This window comes from Neopelma chrysocephalum, unplaced genomic scaffold, assembly GCF_003984885.1.
Source record: "Neopelma chrysocephalum unplaced genomic scaffold, ASM398488v2 Primary Assembly neopelma1_24, whole genome shotgun sequence".
Lineage (NCBI taxonomy): Eukaryota > Metazoa > Chordata > Aves > Passeriformes > Pipridae > Neopelma > Neopelma chrysocephalum.
The window spans coordinates 39,323,946-39,348,510 of NW_020897693.1; the positions used below are offsets into that span (position 1 = coordinate 39,323,946).

Genomic DNA, 24,565 nt, shown 5'->3' on the forward strand with positions numbered 1-24,565 from the left:
CAAATTCTGAATAAGTAAACACTGTCAACATCTGAGAAGGAATCATCCAAATCAATTAACAAAGATTCACTCCAGCTTATTGTGAAAGTATTGTTCACATTTCAGAGTGAATTTAGTTTAGCAAGATTAAAAAAGAGAATAAACAAACCAACAACTGGGAGATTCTCAGAATATCTTTTCACAGGATGCAACAACATAACCTACAGTATAAAATCAACTACAGTTATTCCCCTGGAAAGGAGCTGATGGCCATGCTGGCCAGATAAACTCTATCAGCATAGTCAGAGCACCCAGCCTTGGAATAAATGCTAAAGAAAAATCCAACTGCATGTCTCTTCTGGGGAATTTCTTCTTCAATATACAGATGATAAGACTGGGAGGTAACAATTCTACAGCTTCAGTCATGACATTGCATCTCCTGGTAAAGGCAGAATTAGAATGCTTAAAGCTTTGCCAGGTGTGTACAGTCTCTGGTATTGGAGGCTGTTAATTTCTTCCTAACCTGTGGTACTGTCTTTCATGTATTTGATTATGAATAGTAATTCATTTTACAAGACTGTTCAAGTGTATTCAAGACCTACTTACAAATGACCCTTTGAGGTAGAAAGTTGCTCTCTGAGGTGTGACACTGAAATTAGGCAGTGGAGGCCTGATACATTGAGAGTGATTATGAGTCTGAAGAAAAAAATAAATTGAACAGAAGGAACATTCATTACTGGAATGCATCACAAGGCAACCCATATGAAAAACACGCAGCATAGAATTGAAATTAAAAAAGCACTCATTTATTTCACTGTTAACATAATAACTACAATTACACTAGTCTAATAATTTTACTTTGAATACTGATTTTAAAAAAGCACATGATTAAAGTTCCTCTCAGAGTGTGTAATCAAATTAAAGCTAATTTGTGATAAAAAGATAAAGAAGACATATATATTGGTCTTCAGGAAGACCCAATTAGCTATTCAAAACTTCACGTAGAAAAAAAGACCTCTAGTGGACTCACTAACAAAGCTACCAGTATCAAAAAACATTCACAGATACTGAACTACAAAAATCAAGACAGGTCCTTCATAGCAAAACATTATCTTTCCTAGTTCACTGGAATTGCTGATGCACATACCATAGTTTCAATGATGATGGTAAGGTTCCCTAGACCATCTGTCAGAGCTACAAAACTGCCACCTCCTTCTAAGTGTCCATCCACTTGCAAGTACGACCAGCCTGGCTGAGTAAATTGTGTTGTGTGTGCTGAGACAATAAGAATAAAAATCAGAATACAGTAAGACTTAATAAAAAATAGTACCATTTTCAGTTTTAATTAAATTTCTCTCATACATGCTTACACAACAAAAACCTGATTTGGGGAAGAAAGTAATAGAACTTCCAAAATAAATTCTACCTATACAAGAAGAAAGATTAAAGAATTATATTAAGGCACAATTTAAAACATCAACTCTCTGGCAGACAAAACAGTTAAAATGATAAAGGTTATTTAGGCAGGAAGAACAAGCTATTACACCACTATATAAGGTACTCACATACATGCAATTTGAAAATTCATCACAGTTTAGATTTTCACAAATCTTTTTTTTTCTTTAAATAAAGTAAACATTTGAGCTGGAGAAGGCATAGATGGGCATTTCCATGAGAGATAAATATGGTTTTCAGCATAAAAGAGAAAATATGACCCAGATCCTGAAAATCCTGAGCAACATGGACAAAGGAACAACTGTTCAGCTGAACTGTTCATGGGACAGTATGGACATTTTTGGTTTAATGCTTCTACATATATAGGTAACCAGCATAAGAACAAAAATTAAAGTATTTGTTTTGTACCTTGGTCATGGCACTGCAAATCCTACTTGCTCTAGTGAACTGTGCCAAAGACAGTAAAACATTACACACAGAAGGACTACAAAGTAGCCAGTGAATCCGTGTGTCCGTAGACAGACACTACGTGAACATACTTCGCTTTCCCCAAGCTTAAGGAAATGCTGATTTACACAAGGCAAGAATCTCAAGCAGGGTAAGAATACAAAGGTTCTTTGTTCCATTTTCTCAAATTGAGAAGTATCAAATGAAATTGATACTCCTCAAAGATTAAAAATAGAAGAGGGGAAGAAAACATGAAAGCACACTAACCCTTATAGGCACTTCGGATCAAAATATTGTAATAGTAATGGCTATAAAGGCAGTAGCTTATTCATTTCTGCTACATCTAAAGGTCAACTATTAAGATATTAGATCTTTCTGCTTTCTATTGAAAAGAGCATTTTTTTTCTCCTTTTTTAAAGTATTCACAAAACTTTTCACCAATCTGCCTTAATTTGGTACCAAAAAAAAAATACACATAAAAACACTAAATAAACTAAAGTCTCGGAAAATGCAGTGATGCTCGGTGTCAGATCACCGAAATTTTAACTGTAAAGTTTTTACCTGTAATCCAGATAGGAGCTTCAACTTTATAGTGGCCACTCCATGGCTCTTGTGCTGTCATTAGCCCACATCGACCAAAGGGCAACTCTTCATAATAACTAGCCACTAAGTTCCATGCGATTGTCCTGGAAGAAAAACAGGTGTTGGCTCCATTCATATGGATAGTATTATATTAACTTAGTACAAGAATCCATTCCTCTTTTTTCCTCCAGCATACAATGAAAATAATTTGGAGGATGGGGGTAGGGAGAATATCTTTCCAGCTAAAGGGAAAAAAAACCCACAGGAGAGAAGAATAAAGCAAATCAGCTTCTAGTGTTGAGAGCTTCTTCCAAAACTTGTGATGCATTCCCTGGCTATATCATCATAAAAAATTGCATATTAAACGAAATATGTATTGATGGTTAAAGACTCCATTTGTTTGCATTTTTTTCCTGTTTTGAAGGCAAGAAATTTTGTTAGGAAAATTTATGGCTTTTTGTTGGGGTGTTATTTGCTTGGAGTTTTTTTGATTAATTGTTTATTGTTGTGCATGGTGTTAAGTTTTTTTGGGTAGAGTTTTTTGGGGGAGCAGTTAAGTACCACTAAAAAAAATTATCCTTTCTTTATCCATATAAATAAAAAACAGAAAACAACTTTAACCAGCCATTCTCCATGAGCTGTTGCTATTTCAACAGGTTACTGTCAGGATACTGAGGTTCAGCACTTCAGGTACTTTGATTTGGTCTTCATTGAAAATGTTTTGCAAGGATTGTAAACTTTAGACCTCTGGGCCATAAGTATGGAAATACAGCTTAATAGAGCAGTTATGTAGAAAGGAAAAGCTGGTAAGCTGTTCTGCTGAGGCATATGGGTGACTGCAAAGGCCTCATCCTGAAGTCATTGCCATAGATTAATCACACTACACAAGCATATGAAGAGACCCTGGAACTCTACAAAAACATGCTCATGAAAAAAATAACTCTTGATTTGTAAACTCAACATGCTCACATCAAACTCGTTCTGCTGATTTCAAACTTACAAAGAGATGTAGGAAACTCAAGTTCAAAGGAAACAAGCTCAGAGAAAGATAAGCTGCCTTTCATCAAGAAGATTCTGTTTTCAATATAAAAGCCAATATAATTTCACTGTTGGATACGAACTTAGAACTATTCTAAAATAATTTATAAATACAATACATATGTCTGGTAGTCAGGCTGCAAAAAAAAGGGACATATATAACTAGAAAGGGTTTGTAAAAACATTGGGAAAAGACCGATCCCAAATTAAGATATTAAAGCATATAAAAGTTAAGAGGCAATCAGAATTACCAGGAATTCACATAGGAAACTAATCTGTTAGAAAGCTTCAGCTTGCAGAAAAGACAAAAAATTTGTAAAAACCAGGTGACTCAAGAAACTTTCCTTTACAAGTATCTAAGTGATTTGTACTGGGCCCCACTTCAACCATTTCAGATAAAAACAACTCTCTTTATTGTTCCAAAATGAAGTTACATAAAAACTAAAAGCTTTGAACAATATTGCTTACATCTTGATGCCTATATTTTCCTTAATCAGACTTTTTCTTTCAAATTAGTAGGTTTGGCACTAAAAACATCAAACTATATTTACTATTCTCTTCTAAAACTGGGAGTTATGTAATATCGCAGTAAAGAGAACAGCTTTCTTCCAGTTTTCAGTTTGGAAAGAAAATGTGCAGAACAGTAAATTAATGACTACAGTGTGTTTTAGAATAGACTCTGAGGAAGAAATTGAATGGCAAAACTAGATAATTACATCCATACATATTACTTTTAACTGAAGACAAATAACTTGATAAAGACCTTAAGAAAAATACAGACAAATTAGCATTATGGATATTTTTCTCCAAAGTTTTTCATGTGGATAGTTCTTCTGAAAAACATTCTCTTTTTAATAATTATTATCAGTCTCAAAGGCATCTGAAATTAGCTGCATAAACCATTGGATGCTGTGGAACAGTAACTCAAGAATACACTAAAACCTGTGGAATTTTTACCCCAGAAAGAATTAAGGACAGCAGACTTCATACGTTACTATATTTGAATTCAGGCTGACAGCGGGGTGAGTTTCAGTTTACCTGCTTTCTTACCATAGCAGATAGATTTCTTATATAGTACTTTAAATAATTCTTACACACCAAGTTGTGTAAGTGAGCAACAGTGCACAACACTTACGAGGTCATGTTTCCATTCACGTAGTTTTGGTTCAGGATCCGAGCCCAGCAGCCTGCACCTACTTCATCGTTGAAAGTACTGTAATCTTCTGAAGACCATAGTTTCTTCTCAGTTAATATGGCATTTTGCACTGTTTTTGTCCCAGGATAGTGAGCCCTACATAACATTTTAAAAAGAAAGAGTACTTAGTACAAAGAGAAAAGTCAATGTTTGGAAGTACATATAGCAGCAATGATTCATCTCCTTCAAACTGAAAATGAGAAACAAAATATCTTTGGAATACTACAAGTGGAATAGAAGAAAATGGACCAAGGTGGAGCCATAACATTCCAGAGTTTATTGTATTTGCATCAGTAGATTATTTCTTCTGATATATGACAGCATATATGACTTAGATTTAAAGATGCTGCACAATTTCCACAGCTTGTTAAAGCAAAGCTCTATCCTGAAACTGAGCTTGAAGATTTTCCTAACTAGTCCGCTAAACAGAGAAAAGACATGATAACTCATAGGATCTTAAACAAAACCATAAATAATTGTAAAATCAACAATAAGATACAGTACTAGGCATTATTCTAAGAACTTAACTGTATGAATGTCTTCGGACCTAAACATGAACTTAGCTACCTTTTTTAATAAACTCAGGTTTCAAAAAAGCATGCTAGTTGGACTATAGAAGTTACAGAGGTGTAAATTGAAAGTAGTTGAAACATATAATGAAAGCTAATTTTCTTTTCAAGATCTTCCTTAATATGAGGAGAGATGCTTTCTCCTAATGGAGACTATTGATTATATTCAATCACAACACTTATTCACTGTGCAAGATTTGTCTGACTGAAGTAAAACCTTTTTAAATCACTTGCAAAAAACACTTAGCATATTCATTGGAGACACTAAGTACATACACTAAAATGAAATTATCAGCACTGGAAAGGAAAGCATAAATACTTCCTGTTCTATTAGCCTGAAACTTGACAAATTGATACATTCATGGCAGGGACACAAGAAACACCACTTTTTTTAGGCTGATTGTTAGGTCTTTTTTCCCACTCTTTTCCCTCTACTGGACAATGGGCCAGTGTAGTCCTTCATACATAGCTTCACTAATGGGAATGTAACCGATAGGAGAGATTTTAGCTCCATTCTTCTCTGCTCTACAGATTACTGTATATTTCCCCTTTGGCTTGGAAACATAAGTATTACCTCAGTACCAAGCAAAGGTTTTTGTAGTGGCATAAAGTGCATAGCTTGCAAAAACAAGGCAGAGTTTTTGCACTCCATATACTGAAAAGGTGTTTAATATTATGTGTTAACAGCCCTGCCAAATAAAAGCTGAAATACGTAAGAGATTATTTAATCTCCCTGTTAAGACTGAATCAGAGTAGAGATGTAAAACTTACACTTGTAAAGAGTCAAGCAACTACAGCTTACTTAAACAGTAAGTAATCCACATGTGATCCAAGATTCCACCTGCAAAAAACTGCCAGGATACTGTACATGTTCAGAATGGGGGGAAGGACTGATTGCAGAGGTAAATGACACTGACTGCCTATCTGTATTTGGAGAAAAAGCCTTCATTTCTACACCTCCTATGGGTCAGATATATAAAGAAGGATGAAAAAGACCCAAGCTGAAGCAAGGAACTGCCACATTTGAAGCACTTGATTGGGTCAGGCAAGTTTATGGCACCTAGTAATTAAAATGTATAGCTACTGTAAATTGAAAAGTTAATGAGTAAGTCTTACACACATTTCCATTCAGCCATCAAGTCAGTAATCAGTCTCAAATTTAGTCTACTAGCACGATATTAGCATCATATGACAAAATCCAGAACTAGTAAAACAAGTCAGCTGGTTGCATGCTTTCCAAAAACAACTTTCTCATCAAAACAAAATGGAAACTAAGAATCAAGACATTATTGTAACTCAAAGAAGAATCACAGCCCAAATCCATTTCTGGGTCACAACCATTTGAGTAACAAACCAGTGAAGTCAGTAATACATGGCTGTATACAAAGCTGTAAAGCTAAAGCACTTTTTGCATACCAACTACAGTCACCAAAAAACCCCCCAGAATAAACAGGGTTGTCCAAAAAACCTTCAGTTCATCAAAAGTACATTCACAGCCAACAGGAATCTTCAATATAATAGAGGACTCCCGATTCAACAAAAGAGTTGAGGCTGTTGCCAGGACAACAGCCGTGCGATTTGATGTGGGTTAGTAAGAAAGATTATACAATCAATCCTTTCCTTGCAGGTAAGAGTACAGAGAAGTAAAGGTTTGACTGTGTTTGTTATAAACAAGATGAAGACAGACTATAAACAAACCACCAAGAAAGAAAAAGAGAGAACCCCCTACCCAATCACATCGACCACTCCATGTAGCTCAGAGTCAATCAGCAAGACAAAGGAAATGGGCTCCCACAGTCTATCGCTGGCTATGATCCTCACCTGCTCCAGACCACGCTTATCCAATGTGTACCTCAACAGCTTGGAAAAAAAAGGAAAGCAAAGAACAGAGAGAAGGGACAAATAAAAAAAATGTTTTTCAAATTGTTAACACCTTATATTGGGAAAGGCAGCATCTTCTTCAGCACTATTTGAACACAGCTAAAAAAAAAATATTATGGTTCAATTCTTGTTTTTGCAACCTGGACAACAACTGTTACAAGAAACAAAATGTACTAGACTGTCAAGCACAAAGTGCCTTCAAAGAAGGACACCTTCTTCCTCTATCCTACCAAACTCCAAAGTACATGAAAACGGGAAAAATTAAAAACATTTGGTTGTTCTTTTCTTACAGACACAAAACTACAGACAAATACAAATTATATCACATTTTATGCAATATACTCTATTGGCAGACCAGGCACTTAGATGTTACAATGTTGATTGTTAAGCTACAAGGACCACATACAGGGCAAGGACAACTGAATTATAATGTATAAACCTTGCAAAAACACAGTAAGCATTCAGTTAAGAACAGGAGTTGATTCCCCCTATTTTTCCTGCTAATCAGTTATTTCAGTTTAACAGTGAGCTGAGCTCTTCCTAAACACAAACAACAAAAGAAACAAGAAAAACTCCAGACACATACACACCTTATTACTCAACTGTGTTGTATGTCAAGCTTTAAAATTGCAACTACTTCACACTTCCCTAGAGACATTTTAAGACCTTGAAAGTCAATGAAACAAATCTAAAATGTCATGTAACACCAAGTCTAATGATGTACTAATGATGCAGAGGTCCCCTAAACAGCGTTTGCTGTACTTGTAAATTCATGTAACATCAAATGCCCAACTATCTTCAAATAATTCTGTATATTTCTACCAGATACAATCTTCTCTTACAGGGCACACTATTTGCAGAAAGCAGTGCTGCAAGATTTTTCTTCCACAGATCAGAATACGAACTAGGTTATGTGCAGTCTGACAGCAGCCTGAAATATCAAGATTTCCTCCCCCAAAGTTTTAATAACTTCAGCTGAACACAGTGTTACTATTAATAACATTACTAACAGTATACTTATCTGTTGTACTTTTCATTACATCTTGCTTTAGAATAAGGCAGTATTTGGTTTTCAGACTTATACATAAAAAAGGCTAACCTATTAAGCAATTAGGAAAGGTTCCTGATGACTAGAGACAAACAGTTTTAATGTCCATCTTCAAGAAGAAGGATCTGAAAAAACTACAGTGCCATCAATCTAGCCACAGTCTCCAGGAAGGTCACAGAGCAAGTCTTCCTGGAACCCATGTCAAAGCACTAAAGGGTAGGAGGACAACTGGGAACAGCAGCATGGATTTACCAAGGGCAAATCATGTCTGACAAAGATGTTTGCTTCCTACAACAAGATGATCACCTATGTGGGCAAAGTGAAATCAGTAGATGTCACATACCTTGACTTCAGCAAAACCTTCCAACCAGGGTAGATAGAAAAGTGCAGTCAGGGAGCAGATTACTGGCTTATATTAGGAACAATCCCATTTGATGTCTTTAATAAAACTCTGGAAGCTTACATTTTGCTTTGCTTGCAGACACAGCTTTTGCTTTTTCTGTTAAGCTGTCTACCCTCACTCCTGAATTCTCACTTCCACCCTTCTGATTCTCCCCACATCCCATTTACCTTAAAATCTACCTTAGACATCCTTCAGACTACAAATGGTATTTTAGGCAGGGATAAAGCTCCACGGGGAACAATGGTATCAAGGTAAAAATTACCTGATGTAAAAAAAAAAATGAAAAGGAAAACTGAAAATTAAATGAAACACAAAGAGAGGGAAAGGGTAGTTACTTTTTGTGGATGGATGGCAAAGCAATCACTTCAATTAGGTTTATAATTTCTAAATAAGACAATATAAATTCAAACCCAGGTCTCCATTCCACACTAAAAAGAAATAAGAAAAAGTCACCGAGAGGTTATACCTGGAAAGAGATTACAGAAGAATATACAGAAAAGGATTTCTGAGGAAAGAATTTAAGGCTATTTAGGAAAACAGACTGAATAGCAGATTTTGCAAACAACTAGACATGGTTATCTAAGAGACATACAGACACAGTTGACTTCTAGCAACTTCATGAACCTTAGCATTTGAAGGACAGATGCCTAAATACTATTATCTTTCACTAGGTCAGCAAGAACTCTGATAGCTGGTATTTTAAAGTCAGCACTAGCTGAGAAACATGGTGTTCTCGTTTTGTACTACCCTTAATTTCTTGACAGATAACACCTCTGCACAGGAAAACCTAACTGTTCCTTTTCTGTGATCAGCAGTGGCAGGGGGAGTTGGGGAAAAATCTCTATGACATTCAAGAAAAACCTCTTACAAAAAGAACTTTCATCTTAAAGAACAACTAAAACACATCTGTGGTTCTAAAGGCACAAGCAAAAACAGGTACTCCTAGCCTTGATTCTGTCAAGCTCTTAAAGAAATAAGAACCATACACACTCGGTGCATTCATTCTGCAAGTTGTATTGGCATGGAAATCATTACTAAAACATTTCCTAATGCACTATAACTTGCTGAGGTTCAAGTCTTACCTAACCTGGGAAAGTTCTAAATTTTTAAAACAAAGGAGTTACTCAGTGCTGACACTATGATTTGTATTTCTCCGGCAGCCAGGTGATCTGTGATTACAAGCTCAACACATATGAAAGCAGTTTCTTTATAAAATCCCTGCTTAACTGACTATAAGCCTTGTACCATGCATTAATTTAAACAAAGATGAGCATATCACACTTCCTTACATACAGAGGATAACTGGTACACTAGTGACCACAAAAATGTTTTTATCACAGTAAGGTTAACAACAGAGATAAGCCAACAAATGTAACACAAGTGAGCAATTTACACACATATAGCTCATTTCCACTTGGAACGTGTTGTAATTTTTAAAAAATTATTTATAGTTTTGAGAAACCAGAGATTACAAAGAAAGCGGGAGCAGCAAAAAAGTATCAGGCCAGTTGACAGAAGCAAGGTAGTAAGAAACTGTATTATGGAACAAGAGTGAAGGCAAACAATCAAGTTGGTATTTGCTGAAACTGCAACAGTGGGCATTCCTAGCTGCAAAAATTGAGATAGGTTGTATTAGTTTACAAAGTTTGGATGTTTGTTTTTACTTCTATTTTACTGTCTCTGTGTGCACTTTTAATATTATCTGTTATCAGATATAAGCAACAAAACAGAAAATTCTAGATTTAAGATATGACCAGAAAAATCACAAGTGTGTACCAGGGAATACCACAAGCACAGCAAGTCCCAGGGTGATAAGTTCCACTGTGAAAGTTCAAGTTCACCTGAAATTAAAACCAATTGCAGACCAAGAATTCAGCCCTGAAGTTTTTCTGGCTTTGAAGATGCACATGCGGATTAGTTAGAAGTTTCCTGTCATCCACTAGTGCTAAGAAGCCTAAAACATAGATCCTAAATGGATACTCGAAAGAAATAATGGAAGAGTGGGAAGGTCAGCTTACACATGCACTAAACTGAAAGAGAAGAAGACAAGAAAGAATAATCCATCACCACTGTACATGATGATGAAAAAAATGGGAATGGCTAGGAAGTATGAAGTAAGAATATATGACTCTTGAAAATGGAGATGAAAACTTACTTAAAGAGAGGAAGCAATAAGCAATGTTTAAAATGCCTCCCTTCTCCCACACTTACCCGACTACCTCAATAGCATCATTAAGATAGGGATCAACTATCATCTCCTTTGAAACGTTCCAATTTCCATCCGCAGCGATGATGCCAATGTTCCTTAGACCCAGTCTGTCCAAAGAATGTCGAAGCACCTTAGTAACAGACAACACCACTTAAAGTACAGCCTTCATCAGTAAGGCAACATGAAAATTTAAGACTGAAAACAATTTAAGAACTGTAGGAGTCATCAGTGGAAGCATTTATCTTCAGACCAAGATGGATAAGAAAAGTTCTCACTTCTGAAATGGCAACTAAGACGAAGTTAATGGTAAGTATTTTTAAAGCTGAAGGGTTATCTATGATATTCAGACAGTCATTACACAAAAAGGGGCTTCTCATCACTTGGATTACTTTTGACACCCCATGTGCATACATATACTCCACTTGGACACTCTCAACATACTGACTCCATGCATGCATGCAATTCATTACAGTAAGTAATGCATTTATCATAAAGTCAGTCATATTAAGTTGATCTAAAAATAACGACTGGCTGGATGTGGCAGTGGACATACCTCCACAAGTGAAAGAAGTGAAAGTTAACCTGATCCCCAAAAAAGTATATTGAGAAAATGGGGACTGAAGTTTTAAAATAGAAAAGACCTTGTAACCATGGAGTTCTCTATAGGAACAGAAATCTTTGCCTAATACCTGTCCTGTTCAAGTGAAGAGCACCTAAACACTCTTCTCACAGCCCATTTTATTAAAGGAAAAAATCCTTGATATGGTAAGTGTTCAATATTTCAGTTTACGCACTACTTGGCTCTTGTCTCACTAACTTTTGGGAACATAATGAATAAAACTGGAATTGCATATTTACAACAAAACTGATGGGCAACCAACTTGGAATTCAAACATGTGAGCAGAAAAGAATTCCTATTCTGTCTTCACAGCTTCTCCTTACTATTTCATTATTAAAGATGATAAACCTCTCACATTTGTCTGTAGAACTCCTTAGATAAAACACATTCATGCAAAATATACCATGTTTTATCTGAAGACTCAATTAAGAAGGAAAAAAAATTACAAAAAGTATTTTCAGCAACTTGCACATACAGTTGCATCTGAAAAAAACCACATTATTCCACAGTATAAAATGCTTTTTACAGTCTTAGATATAAAGAAATTATGCACTGTGTGCTGTGTGCATGCATAAGAAAGATTTTTGCAACCATTCAAAGATCGGTAAGCATGAATCCTTAAATAATTTCTCATAATAGCCCTCTAGCAATGTGAAGAATAAGGAGTATCTCCATTTTTCATATAGTCAAATAAGGACAGAAATCAAAGTCCAAGTGTTGATTACAATAAAAGCCTAGATCTAAAGGACATAAAACTTATTAAGAAGAAGAGAAGTAGCAATGAAGTTCTGTTCAGCTGTTTGAAGCCTTTGAAACACAAAGTTTACCAGAAGAAAAATTCATAATGCTAGAAGGGCCTCACAATTTAAAGCTTTCTAGATAGCTAGACACCGGGAAATATTGCCGAACCACAGAGATAATTCAGAAGAACAAAATTACTGGAACAGTTGCAGAACTTCCAAGCTGAAAGATAAGTACCAAGGACATAGAACTGCAGACACTCAAAACACATTCCACAATGACATATGCAGAACGGTTTTCCCACACCAAGTACTCATGTTTACCTACAGATACTCCTTAAATTTTAGCATTAAAATGGCAGTATCTGAAAATATAAGTGGAGGAACAGGATCTTCTTGAACAAGAATTTATAAGCATTAGAATCCTCATTTCTTTTTTCTTTTTTTTTTTCTACTTAATGAGAAACATAACTAATGCCTTAGTGGATGAACTAACTACAATAACTCCTTACAATTAAGATAAATACAGATAAACTCTTAGTTAACAGACATTACAGAAAATGTTTGATGTGCAGCAGCAGCACACTTCAGTAAATTGACCTTTTTCAAAATGGCAAATTGTAAATAGAATTATCATGCTGATTAGAGAATAGGTGCCATGTGACACTGTAACAGAATGAATGGTAAAACAGGTGTTAAAAAAAACCCAACTTTTATCAGTTAACATACAGTGAAGAAAAGGCCAAAATTTTTCAGTAAATATTTGAGTGATTTTAAGAATAAATGTTAAACTAAATATTAAGCTCAAGAAGTCAAAAGCTCAATTCAACAGCATTCCAAAAGCTAACAGAATGCTGCACAGCTTGTTCTCCACATTCCTTCTCCCCACACTAGGAAGCCAAGACAGAGGAAAAAGCCTCCAGGTGACATGACACAGAGTTGGGATTGTTCAGCCTGGAAAAGAGAAGACTTCAGGGCAACCTAACTGCAGCCTCCAGTACTTGAAGGCAGCCTACAGGAAAGGCGGAGAGGGACTTTTCTACAAGAGCATGTAGTGATAGAACAAGGGGGGATGGCTTCAAACTGAAAGAGGGTAGGTTTAGATTAGGTATAAAGAAGAAATTCTTTACTGTAAGTGGGGTGAGGCACCGGAACAGGTTTCCCAGAGAAGTGGTGGATGCCCCATCCCTGGAAGTGTTCAAGGCCAGGTTGGATGGGGTTTTGAGCAACATGATCTAGTGGAAGGTGTCCCTCCCCATGGCAGGGGCGTTGGAACCAGATGATCTTCAAGGTCCTTTTCAAGTCAAGCCATTCTACAAGTCTTACTTGCTTTTAAGAAAAGCTAACTCTATTGCTTCTTAGCCTCGAAGCAACACCAAGGAAAGGAAGACACCAGAAGCTTGTACTTAAGATTTCACTGCAAGATAATGTAACTAACAGAAGAGAGTTTTCAAAGCATGACAGGGGGTAGCAGGGGCATTCAGCAGTGAGAAATAGAGACTCAAGGCTGGTTATGTGAAATATTGTGTTCCTCCAACGTTTTAGAACAAAAGGTACTGAATTTTGCACAGCTAAAAACACAGACCATTTACTATGTTTTCCATAAAATAAGAATCTGGAGGTTTATAGCAATATTTAAGGTACTATAACCTCAGAACTTTGCTACAGAATTTTAAGTAATTCTAGACCTTGGACTTCTAGCTATATCCAAGCCGGCATGAAGATGATACAAATTTGTATGATTTCAGATGCATTAACTGAAGTGTCCATTGAAATGTAAAAGTCCTAAACATTTAGCATACATGCTTTACATGCTTTACGTTCAAAATAACAGTTTCAGACATACAAAATAAACAACCCAGAGATCTGATCATTTTAGCATTCCATGCGTGCAACTACAAGAAACAGAGTTCAGTAAGTGAAGCAGTTGCAGAATTAGGGTCTCTTTACTAGGCAATTTCAGAAAAGCTAATTGTTTGCATATGATAAGACAAGCATTTCACTTTACAAAAATAAGAAAAAAATACATACCTTAATGTATTTGCTACTAAATGCCCTTTCATTCCATATCTATAAAGGAAAAGTAAAAATCCATTTAGAAAAATCAGGATATGTTAATGCATAATGGAAGATTTTATTTATATATATGTGAGATTATACAATCCATTAATCAACTCCATGTTATCAGTGTGTTAGAGGAAAGTGCTCTAGTTGGTTTTGTTATCAGCTTTTCAGGGGAAAATTCTGTATGGAAGTTTATAATAGCTGGGGTTTTATCTTTCTGTAAGGTCTCCTGATTGCCTTCTTGCTGAAAAGAGTGCTAGAGCTGCTTGAGCTCTACAATGGCAGCAGTGTTACACATGACACTGTTACCAACTGGTCTACAGTTTGTCAGGAATCATCGAGAAACAAATTGTGGCTTCAAAGTGTGACCTAATTAATGGGTCCTGTTGCAATACAATGACATAGGAGAGTGAGAATAAGTCATATATTGAACAATTCAATGAAGATTAGAGCTCTTTCTAATTTGCACAGGACTACATCCAAACTCAAACACAAAAGATATCTAGCATAGTTTAAGTAAACAGACACAAAATGAGCTAATTTCTAAATTTTCCAACTTTTATGGAAAGAGTGTTTAAGCTAAACACAGCTCAAAATTCAAAAGCAGGAATACGTTCCTGCCTTTGAATTTTGGAAAGGAAAGGAATCCTTTCTAGCAAATCTCCGGGCCTACAAAATGTATAAGCAGAAACCTTGTTTCTTTTGTTGTTTTTTTTTAACTATAACATGAACACTGACTCACATTCACCAGTAAAGGTGAAAGTATCCCCCCACAGGATTAGATTACACAACCAGGTACAACCAGACAGCTTCCTGCAGGTGGGATAAGCCCCACTGATTTTGGTATTTCCAGATCTTTCAATAAATGCTAACATGTGACTTTTGAAATGAGCCAGTAAAAAAGTTACTTACTGAAAGGCTCATCTCATCATAAAGTAAAAACAGCAATACAGAACAAGTGCTATAAACAAAGAGAATGGTAAAGGCTAACAATGACGAATCATAACAGCATTAAAATTGTTCTGACAGTTTCTAAGCCTTCACAGACCCCACTGACTTCATGTACTTCAGATTATACCCACAAAGAAATTGAACAATATGCAATGTCATCCCACTTCCTATAGAGTAGAAACTCCATTTTCTTAGAAGGAAAGAATTCTGAAGTAACCATGAAGTAACAAAACAGAAGTCGAGCATTACTCAAATATATGAAGCACAGAACTTACCTTCTAGTCCAAGAGCATAGGGCAGAGAAAAAAGTAACAGTAGTTTGTTCTCCCTGTCTCCAACTAAATTGCTGAAGCATCACTGTGTTACCCAAAGTGCAAGACTGACCCAGCTGAAATAAGTGAGGAACATCAAGGGGGATGCACTCCAGAGGACATAATACATGAGGTACACCTTCCCACACTATAGTAGAAAGGTTTTAGAAGCTTTGTTCTGGACTGCTGAAGTGATTTTCAGCTTTTCTGCGGTTCAACTATCTCACATAAAAACACTTCAAATTCCAAAATAAGTGTTCAATAAGTACAGGACTGATTTTAGAGGAATCTTAGCCACACACTTTCTTGGTCAAATAATGAACTTGAAAAATGTTTTTCCAGATTGTCTGCTTCTCCTTCTCATTTCCAAATTATGACATTTTTTCCTCACACATTCATTTACTACTTCCATATATTGCACCGTAGCACAATATAGCAGTTACAATGTACTGTAACATATGCATCTTTAACTACTATAAATAATGCAGGTAAAAATGGAAGAAGCTGTAGAGGATTGCTCTTCTGCAAAATAACAACCATATTTTATGCTAAGAAGTCATGTTAGCTGACTTTCACAAACTGTCTTAACTAATGCTTTTCATTAGCTGGTAACTGCTGAAACCCAAGCAGAAAAAGCAAGGGACAAAAGGAAAAGATTTCAGAACACTCAGATTCTCTGGTAACTTTGTTCTAGAATTGGGAAGGCAGGAGCCATTTGACACTGGTCCTGCTTTAACAGCCATCACTGCAGAAAGACTGTAAACTAACGTAACTTCTGCCTTTCCCTGGCAACAGAACAAGCTAAAACTGCAACTAAAAAAAAAAAAAAATTCTCTTTCCATCCTCCTCCTCCAATAATCAACAAATAGAGAGACAAGACCAAGATCTTAGGAATGAAGATAGATAAAATATACAGATTTTGCATTACTGACCCCAATATAATCAATGTCCAAATCGTGATACTGTTTTGCTCCTAATATCCAAGAAACAATATAGTAAGCAGTGACATCTGGATAGTCATAGGGCCAGTTTTCACCCTTCCCTATCCATCTTGGAAATGTCCAAGGTAATCCTAGAAAGAGAAGAAAAACAAATGAATAAGGTAAGTGGTTGGTCTACATTACTCAGTAAGTTTCAATAGCAAGGTGTAATTTACCTAAAATGAAGAAGCAGACATGCACTTCAAATTCACTCAGTTCCAGTGAAGAATTGGAACATAACTTATTTAATGAATGAAACATAACTTATTTAAGTGGACAGTATGCTTTAATAGCTGTTTGGGGTTTTTTGAGCTAGAAAGCCTTCATTACTAAAGAACAACTAGACTGACTACATAAAATCCTTCAATTGTATGGTATTACCTCTAATAGGTTTAAAAATCCAAAGATTTTAGGATAAAAATTTACAAAGTTAAAGACAAAGAATCAATACTGAACATAAAAAGTTGTTAATCTCCTAAAAATGAATTTCAGAAGTGATGATCAGATCATAATAGAGGAAGGAAGATTAGGATCATGAAAAAGAATTTCTAAGTCTCAGCTGTTTACTAGATCTTGTAGTAAGGAAGAACAACAAATTAACCTAACCAGACGCTGCTAAGTTTTCAGCTGACTTGTACAAGATACCACAGGCTAATTTAAAGGTAAACCCTCCTTCCTTTGTTGAGAGCTTGATCTGAGGGAAGAGGGTTGTTATCAATAGTCACAATTAGTCATACACTAATTGAAAGCTTAACAGAACCTGACTGACAAATCCTGCACCAAGTCATGCTCTGTGGCTGGATATGGTAAAGCCTGACCCCTGGAAGACTGGGGGGATTAGACACCTTTTAACTGACACATTTCTTACCTTGTTTTGTGTGAAATACATTTTGTATTTCAAAAATACAGTCTAGGGTTCCACATCTGTGTTGTCACAGCACATACACAACTCACGATCAAAACAGGAAGACAGGAAACTCCTCTTACAACTCAACTACATACATAACACAAAGCAGCAGACCAGAACCACTAGAGTGCGGAGGGGGTGATCAGTTTGTAATAAGAAATAATTGAATGAAGTGTGTATAAGATTTACAGATTTATACTTCCAGTAGCTTTATTTTATCCCTCCCAATTTTTCTACTCTATTATTCAGAAATTCATCTCTCATGATAAATCATTCATGTTCATTGCTGTGATACACTCTAAGCATTAATGTTACTTGATACAAGCAAATTATTAGACATTTTTTACCCTATGCTTTTTGTTACAGTAGTGCAACATAAGGATATTGTTCTACTGTAACACAGTAAAACATGGTAAGTGAAGCATCAAGGCAAGCTTAATATATTACAGATTCTACTTTGTCTGCTGCAACAACAAAATATCTGACCATTAAAATTAATATGTTAATTAAGTGTGAGAGATAGGTAATTTAGTCAAGGCAATAAAAAAGCATTTAAATCTTAAAGCTTGAAGCAATTTACCAATCAGCTTAATGTTGGGGTTCCTCTTTTTAGCTTCTTTCATCAGCCACCATTCATAGCCCCGGAAGTAGTTCTCATCATTTTCATAGTGCATATGGGAGGGTTCAGTACCATCTAGGAAGGAAAGAGACAGGTAGCTCACAATTATCCTCTGTGTCATAAGCTGTAACACATGGCAAAGTTTGCTGTATTGCTCACTGCCATAGTATGCAAGTACATTTCTCTGATATGGTTCACAAGTTCTTTGGTATGTATTTCAGAGCAAAATGAAGAGTGGGAGGGAACATGCAAGACTTGCCACTCTCTGTTCTTAGCATATTAACTTAGCATAAATTTAATATTTTTGATTTTTAAGGAGCTCTGCCTGCTTTAACATCAGATGTGATTAAAAAAAATTAAACAAGCAGCTTATTTCTAAACCAAAAAAAACCAAACAAAAGAAGGTTATAGTTTGTTTATTCTGTGCAAGTAAGTCCAGGGAGAAAAAAGAAGAACTACAATGAGATGTTTCAATCACAGGAAATAAGGGGTTTTTATTTTTACAGTAAAAGATGCAGTTTATAATTTCCATGGTGTTCAGTGACTGCAGGAAGAGTTTTTGGAATTGAACACTATATACTGATTTTCCTCAGGCAAAGGTAAACCAACTAGAAAGGTGCAAAAGAATCAGTGTTGCAAGGGAAGCCATTACACACAAAAGTCAAGTTATAACTTGTGTACACAACTGCAACAATTATTTATGCTAAAATATATGCAGAGACCTCTTTTAATGAGACTTTTTTTTAATGAAGCCTGCTTAAACAGGACATTTCATTACAGAAAATAGGACTGATATTTTTACCTTACTAACACAGAATAATTAGATTCCAAATTTCGACTTCTGCCAGAAGACGACTCCTTTCTCCTCTCACCAGCAACTCATTAACAAATATTGAGCTTTTAAATCCAGTATAGTACTTTTCATCATGTTAATTTTTGCAAAAGAAAGTAAAGCAAAGAACAAAAAACAGTATCTAATTATACAAACACAGGCATTACAAATAAATATATATATAATGCCACAAAACAAGATGCTGTACTTTCTGTTTATCAACTGCATCTGGTTTAAGTCTGTTTTTGATGTGGCCAGACTTACATCGGGGAAAGATAAAAAAAAGGAAAAGAAAAGAAAGATAAGAACTGTCATCACTGCGTCTCAGCTTCTGATTACAAGCAGTTACTAAACAGTTTCTCCTATTTGTGAATGTAGTCGGCTAGGCAAATTACACCAAGACATTTTCATTTGCAATTCTGTTCAGGAAAAAAAAAAGAAAAAATAGTAGTGGCTGTCAGCCATTGCCACTCCAGTGAAATGTAGCAGCTCATTAAACCAAAGAAATGTCATTGCTTCTGACCAGCTGTCTTTGCATTTTCATGCTTCTAAGTATTGCAAAACTGGTGTTTGAGAAATGCGCAGCAATGCAGAAAGCTACTGGGGGGGGGAAAGAACTCATTTGCTCTAGAAGGCAACCTATTAACCATATGATAGTGAGAACTGTCTCCATAAGGTTAGTATAAATCTCTCTTTACTAGTTAGCAGATACATTGGTTTTTTGCAACTTCAGTACAACTACAGACTGCATTTCCATGCCTCAGCTAAAGTGATGTGCGCAGAACATGTTACTTACAGCAACACTGAAACAAGAAGTTAAACGTTGCTCACGCAAAATCCATACCTGTTGACTGCCCATCACCTCCAATCTCTACTTTGAGAATATGTAAAGAAGCACCAAAATTAGGCTAGAAAAAAAGAGAGACAAAACCAAACAGAATCCTGCTGTTAAGAAGAATGTGTTAAGTAAGGATACAATTTTGAGTACGCTGAAAATGTAACACTTTTTTTTTAAAACACCCATTATAAATGCAATGAGAGATACACAGAGTTCTGCTTCAAAAGAAAATCAAGCAGTGTAAATAGTACATTGGTCTTTAACAGGTTTCGTTGACTCTTGCACTGTTAACAACGCACCTCCACAACTGTGCAGATTTTAAATTGGTTATGCTCAAGCAAATACTGAACCACTCTTAAAGTAGGACATGGGCTACATGAGGAACACAATAGTATTTCAATGTTATTAGAAGTCAAATTGTTTCCTTTTAAAATCAAATTATTGAAGTCAATGTCTCTGTAAATAATTTATTCTTTGGTGTAAAGGGTTATCCTGCTTACGTGACAGAACATACACACAGGTCAGAAATAACCTGCTAACCAGATGCAGAAAGGTAAGTGAGGGAAAAAACCTACCACAATGGAAAACCCACCTAATCCACTATCCCCCTCCCCTGGCATCTGACTGGTAGAGACAAATATAAAATTCAAGCACATATAGGTGACCCTACTCCTAGTATGCTCCTCCAGCCATCAGTGGCTTAAGAGTTGCTCAAGCCAGAAGTTACAATTAATCATTATTTTAATAACTACTGGCCTCCTCTATGGAATTACCCAAATATAATTCTGATATCTAAAAGAATGTTGTAAGACATAACAACGCATTTTGATTAAAAAAATAAGTTGCATAGACAGTAGTTTGTTTGGCTTACAAGTTTTGGATTTTTTTATTTGCTTTGAAATAAAAAGTACGTTTTTCCAATTTACCATTTCTCTTCCCCACATTTCTGATTTTAAACTTCTAATACTTTTGTTCTCCCATTCCCATCACAAAAGTTGACTGACATTAAAAGGCAAGGGGAATAAGGAAAGGAAAGGTATACCCCCTCCACAGTACAACACCTTAAGAGGCTTTGGAGAAAGAACATGTCAAAAATTCTTTGAAAATCATAATCTCTGAACTAGATTTTCTTTTACCACGTGCCTATTGATTCCTTCAGAAAAATTGTATTAGTAACACACAGCTTCAGTCTCCAAAAAACATAGGGTTTGATTGCTCAGTCACACATTATGCCTTACTCTACACTTTAATTCTTTAAACTACACAGTAAATTATTCCCCTCCAGCCATCTGGATTGCATTACTTGAAAGTGACATGACATCCTCTTCAGCAGAGTAACTTACAGAGCCAAAAGCAAAACAACCTATTAATGTCCAGTGCAATAATCTTGCCTCATAATAAGTTGGGCAATTGCACAGGTTACATTTGCTAACTAAGGCAGCTTACAAACCAATGACATTTATACACCTTCTAGAGAAACTGCAGTTATACTTGAGACTAGATAAGCTACTAAAATCATGCAGCCTGTACAGTCATTTTCATGTTAGATTAATCTATCTGTACTCCAAAAAATAAAAACTGCCTCAAAGACCCACTTACTGTCATCACTACGAACACCTAAATTCCTCATTTTAGCCATAAAAATGATTTCTCATGGATGATTTCCCATGAATGATCAATGTATGTTTAATACATTTTTGAAAATGTATTTTTAAAACATATTTTGAAAACATGAAAGGAATTTTCACAGTCATTTGAACAAAAAGACTCTTGAACAAAATCCTGGTTGTCAAAAACAACAGTAGATTCTTTATAAGATAGGATATTGTCTAATTTCAGGTAGCATTAAATATACTGTAGTTGGAGTTCCAACATTACACAATCACAAATTCTGCATAAAATTAAATATTACTGTAGCAGTGAAACCAACTTTACCTTGAACAGGTAATCTAAAATCTGGGAGCGGTAAGGTTCTTGGTAGTTCACCAGGAGTCTAGATGTGGCCTAAAACGGAAAGAAAACATGAAAATATGAAAACCCAACTCAAATGCTTAGGTATGTCCCAGTTTTTCAGTCTAGGACTTTCACACGGCTAACAAACCTACAAAAATAATTATAGCACCAGAAACTCATCTAAGCCCCTATACAAACGCGTTTCTAACCCTTCAACTGTGCATTTCTGGTTTTGCAGATTGCAATTGCCTGCAATTCACTGCAAAGAGAGTCCAGAGAACAGAGAAACAGAGACTACGCAGGCTTATGGCACGAAAACGCACGTCTCTCCCGGTATCATTTCTCCCACTCAACTCTCCCTGCTTCGGTTCACCGTATACCAAAGGCAACAGGAGGCACAGAGGCAGGAGGGCAAGGAAAGCATCCCGGCAGGTCCATGAGTGAGTAAAAACTCCAGGGACTTCACGGCTCTGCTGACTGGACCACAGGAGAGACGACGACCGGCCGTTGGCTCTTCCAGCATTTTAAGACGCAGAGACGAGGAGCTACGAAGACCCTCTACAGAAAAGCCCATCCTGGCTTAGCTCTCCTCTACTGGCAGCCGGGACATGGCTGTCCCTCGGCACCCCAAAAAGACCCTGCCAACCCTAAAAAAACTGGAGGGCTGGGGCGAAGCGGAGCCCGACTCCAGCTGTCCTTGCAGACAGGACCACTGCCCGCACCGCTCCCCTCAGCCCCCCAAACCTCCTCCTCCGAGCCCCATCATGTCGTGCGTGCGTCCTCACATCCCCCAGCCCTCACGGCTCCCCTCCGGAACCCCCTCCTCCCCTGCCCAGGCCCCGCCGAAGCCACCACACATTCCCATGGGACGGAATGTCCAGCCCCCGTCCCCTGTCGCCCCGAGGAGGGCAGTAGCGCTGCCAGCACCGCAGCCCCGGGGGCGCCGCTCACCCCGCCGCCGCTCACAGCCCCGATCCCGTCGAATTGCCTGCCCAGCCCGTCCGCATCGTCCAGCACGTAGATGGCCGTCAGCAGCGGAGCGGCACCGACCCTGGGGGGTCCCGGGCCGCAGCTACAGCCGAGCAGGATCGCACCCCACAGCAGAACCACGCACCCCATCCCAGTCCCAATCCCGACCCAGCTCCGCTCCCGCCCCGTTCCTGCAGCGCCTCGGCACTGCCCGGCAACGCGCGTCACGTGACCACACCGCCTGGCACCACCGGGGGGCGGGGCGTCAGCTCCCGCGCCGCCATCTTGCTCCAGGGAAAAGCGGAGGGAGGGGAACACGCTTCAACCTTTACGAGCAACTCCTCCCCAGCTGAAGTCAACAGTCGCCATTTTGACAAAGGGCAAGGCTGGTGAGGCGCGCACCGCCATGCTGGAACTGGCCTTGAGCGGCGAGTGAAGCTATCGTGGAGCCATCTTGGGCGTGGGAAAGCCCATGGCTGTGAAGCGAGGAGGGGTTTATGTGGGAGCACACCGGGAATTGCGTTCAGTCCAGAGTGACCAGGCGTGGGTGGGGGCAGAGCCCAGCTGACCCTGTTTTATGGAGCCTCTGACCCTCGTTTTCGGGGCTTCTGACAAGGCTAGGTACTTGTCCTGGGTGAGGAATGGCCTTTTCCAGTGCCATTCTCATTCCCAGGCCCTCGCCAGCGCCTCGGAGCCAGTTTCCTGGTTTTGCCCCGCTCTCAGGCTGCCACCAAATCCTTTGAAGAGTCGGCACAAGTCGGCGCTTTGAAGGAGCACATTCCAGCGCGCTGTGAGAAGGACCTTTGATCGCCGCGGGGGAAGCGGCAGGGAGCGGCCCTGGGCCCGCGCCAGTCCCGCAGGGGCGCGGCCCCCCTGCCCTTCCCAGGGAATCCCGGTTGGCCTCAGCTGCGTCAACACGACCCCAGAGAGGGATTCTGAACGTGGAGTTTAACATATAAGGGGCTGAAGGAGCCTTTCTGTTCTACGCCTTCAGGGGTGCGCTGTGGGGCATCCGCAACAAAGCGTGAGCAGCTGAGGTGGTGCCACACGCCCAAAGTTTCCGTGGGGATAGGCAGAGTGGTCCTTCAGACTCCAGCGTACAAGCATTCGGCTCAGAAGAAAAGTATTCAGGAGGTCGACAATCAGCTTGATTGTCCTATAAAATTCATAATGGGGAGCTCTCAGTGTGCTGAGAGGAGATGCTTCATGTGTCCAAAGGAGGAAGGAAGCACCACAAGATGCCGTTGCTGATGTCCTGTGGACATCGTGTAAGAGCTGTGGAAAAGCCCAGGTTTTGCATGTTTCTAGCCATAAAGAATGCTGTTACTCGAGCCTCTGCGGCTCTTGTCATTTGGGGATCTAATGTCTCAGTGATGACATTACCTGGCTGACGTTTCCTGTTTATTTCTTTTTAAATAACAATACCAAGCACTCACAAAACATTTTGTGCTTTGCAGCAATATCAAGCATTAACTAATGAACCTGCTCACACCCAAATGAGCTATACGATATCATTATTACATGTAGAAGGACAGTGACTCCTCAGGGCTACAGTGAGTCAGTGGCAGAGGTAGAATTGTGCTCATGGTCCTACTTAACATTCATTCCAGCAGACTGTACAGCTTTGCACACCTGGAAGGTTTGCAAAAGCATCATAAATTATTAGTTGGTTAATTTTGATAGTTTCTTAAATAAATGCATCAATTTATTCCACACAGAAAGCTTCAGCTATGAAATTCAGTCTCTTAATCACTCATAGGAGCTTAAAAGTGTCAGTTTTCAAAACTCATGTTTGCATCCTATGATGTGGTGAGTGCCTCCCCTTTTCAGGTGATACAGAAAAACATTCTCAGAATCTGTTTTGATGGAAATAAAAGGATGTTTTGGTGTGACTCTGTGAACTTTATTCTGCATTAAGAATCTTGACCTTGCTATGAACCTTCTTTACATATTTGTTCATGGCCCAAGGACATATG

At 37.9% G+C, this 24,565-nt stretch overlaps 1 protein-coding gene and 1 long non-coding RNA gene across 3 annotated transcripts in view; one reads left to right on the plus strand and one right to left on the minus strand.

Annotated features, from left to right (window-relative positions):
- The window catches only part of GALC (galactosylceramidase), a 33,674-nt gene extending 10,884 nt beyond the window's left edge, over positions 1–22,790 (minus strand). Inside the window, exons 1-11 of one of the 2 annotated variants that reach the window (XM_027673070.1) lie at positions 22,572–22,790; positions 21,603–21,671; positions 19,674–19,737; positions 17,959–18,072; positions 16,424–16,563; positions 14,197–14,235; positions 6,995–7,125; positions 4,637–4,792; positions 2,443–2,567; positions 1,127–1,254; positions 586–675 (exon numbers count right to left, since the gene is read on the minus strand). In XM_027673070.1, the coding sequence (XP_027528871.1) occupies positions 586–675; positions 1,127–1,254; positions 2,443–2,567; positions 4,637–4,792; positions 6,995–7,125; positions 14,197–14,235; positions 16,424–16,563; positions 17,959–18,072; positions 19,674–19,737; positions 21,603–21,671; positions 22,572–22,739 (1,224 nt within the window). In that variant the 5' untranslated portion in view covers positions 22,740–22,790. Of the gene's footprint in view, positions 1–585; positions 676–1,126; positions 1,255–2,442; positions 2,568–4,636; positions 4,793–6,994; positions 7,126–10,808; positions 10,937–14,196; positions 14,236–16,423; positions 16,564–17,958; positions 18,073–19,673; positions 19,738–21,602; positions 21,672–22,571 lie in introns of both variants that reach the window. The other variant, XM_027673076.1, reaches the window with a different exon arrangement.
- Positions 22,791–22,843: 53 nt separating this feature from the next.
- LOC113962339 lies at positions 22,844–24,481 on the plus strand. Its single transcript, XR_003532521.1, has 2 exons — positions 22,844–23,067; positions 23,263–24,481. It is a non-coding gene; the product is annotated as an uncharacterized LOC113962339 (long non-coding RNA).
- The last annotated feature ends 84 nt before the right edge of the window (positions 24,482–24,565 follow it).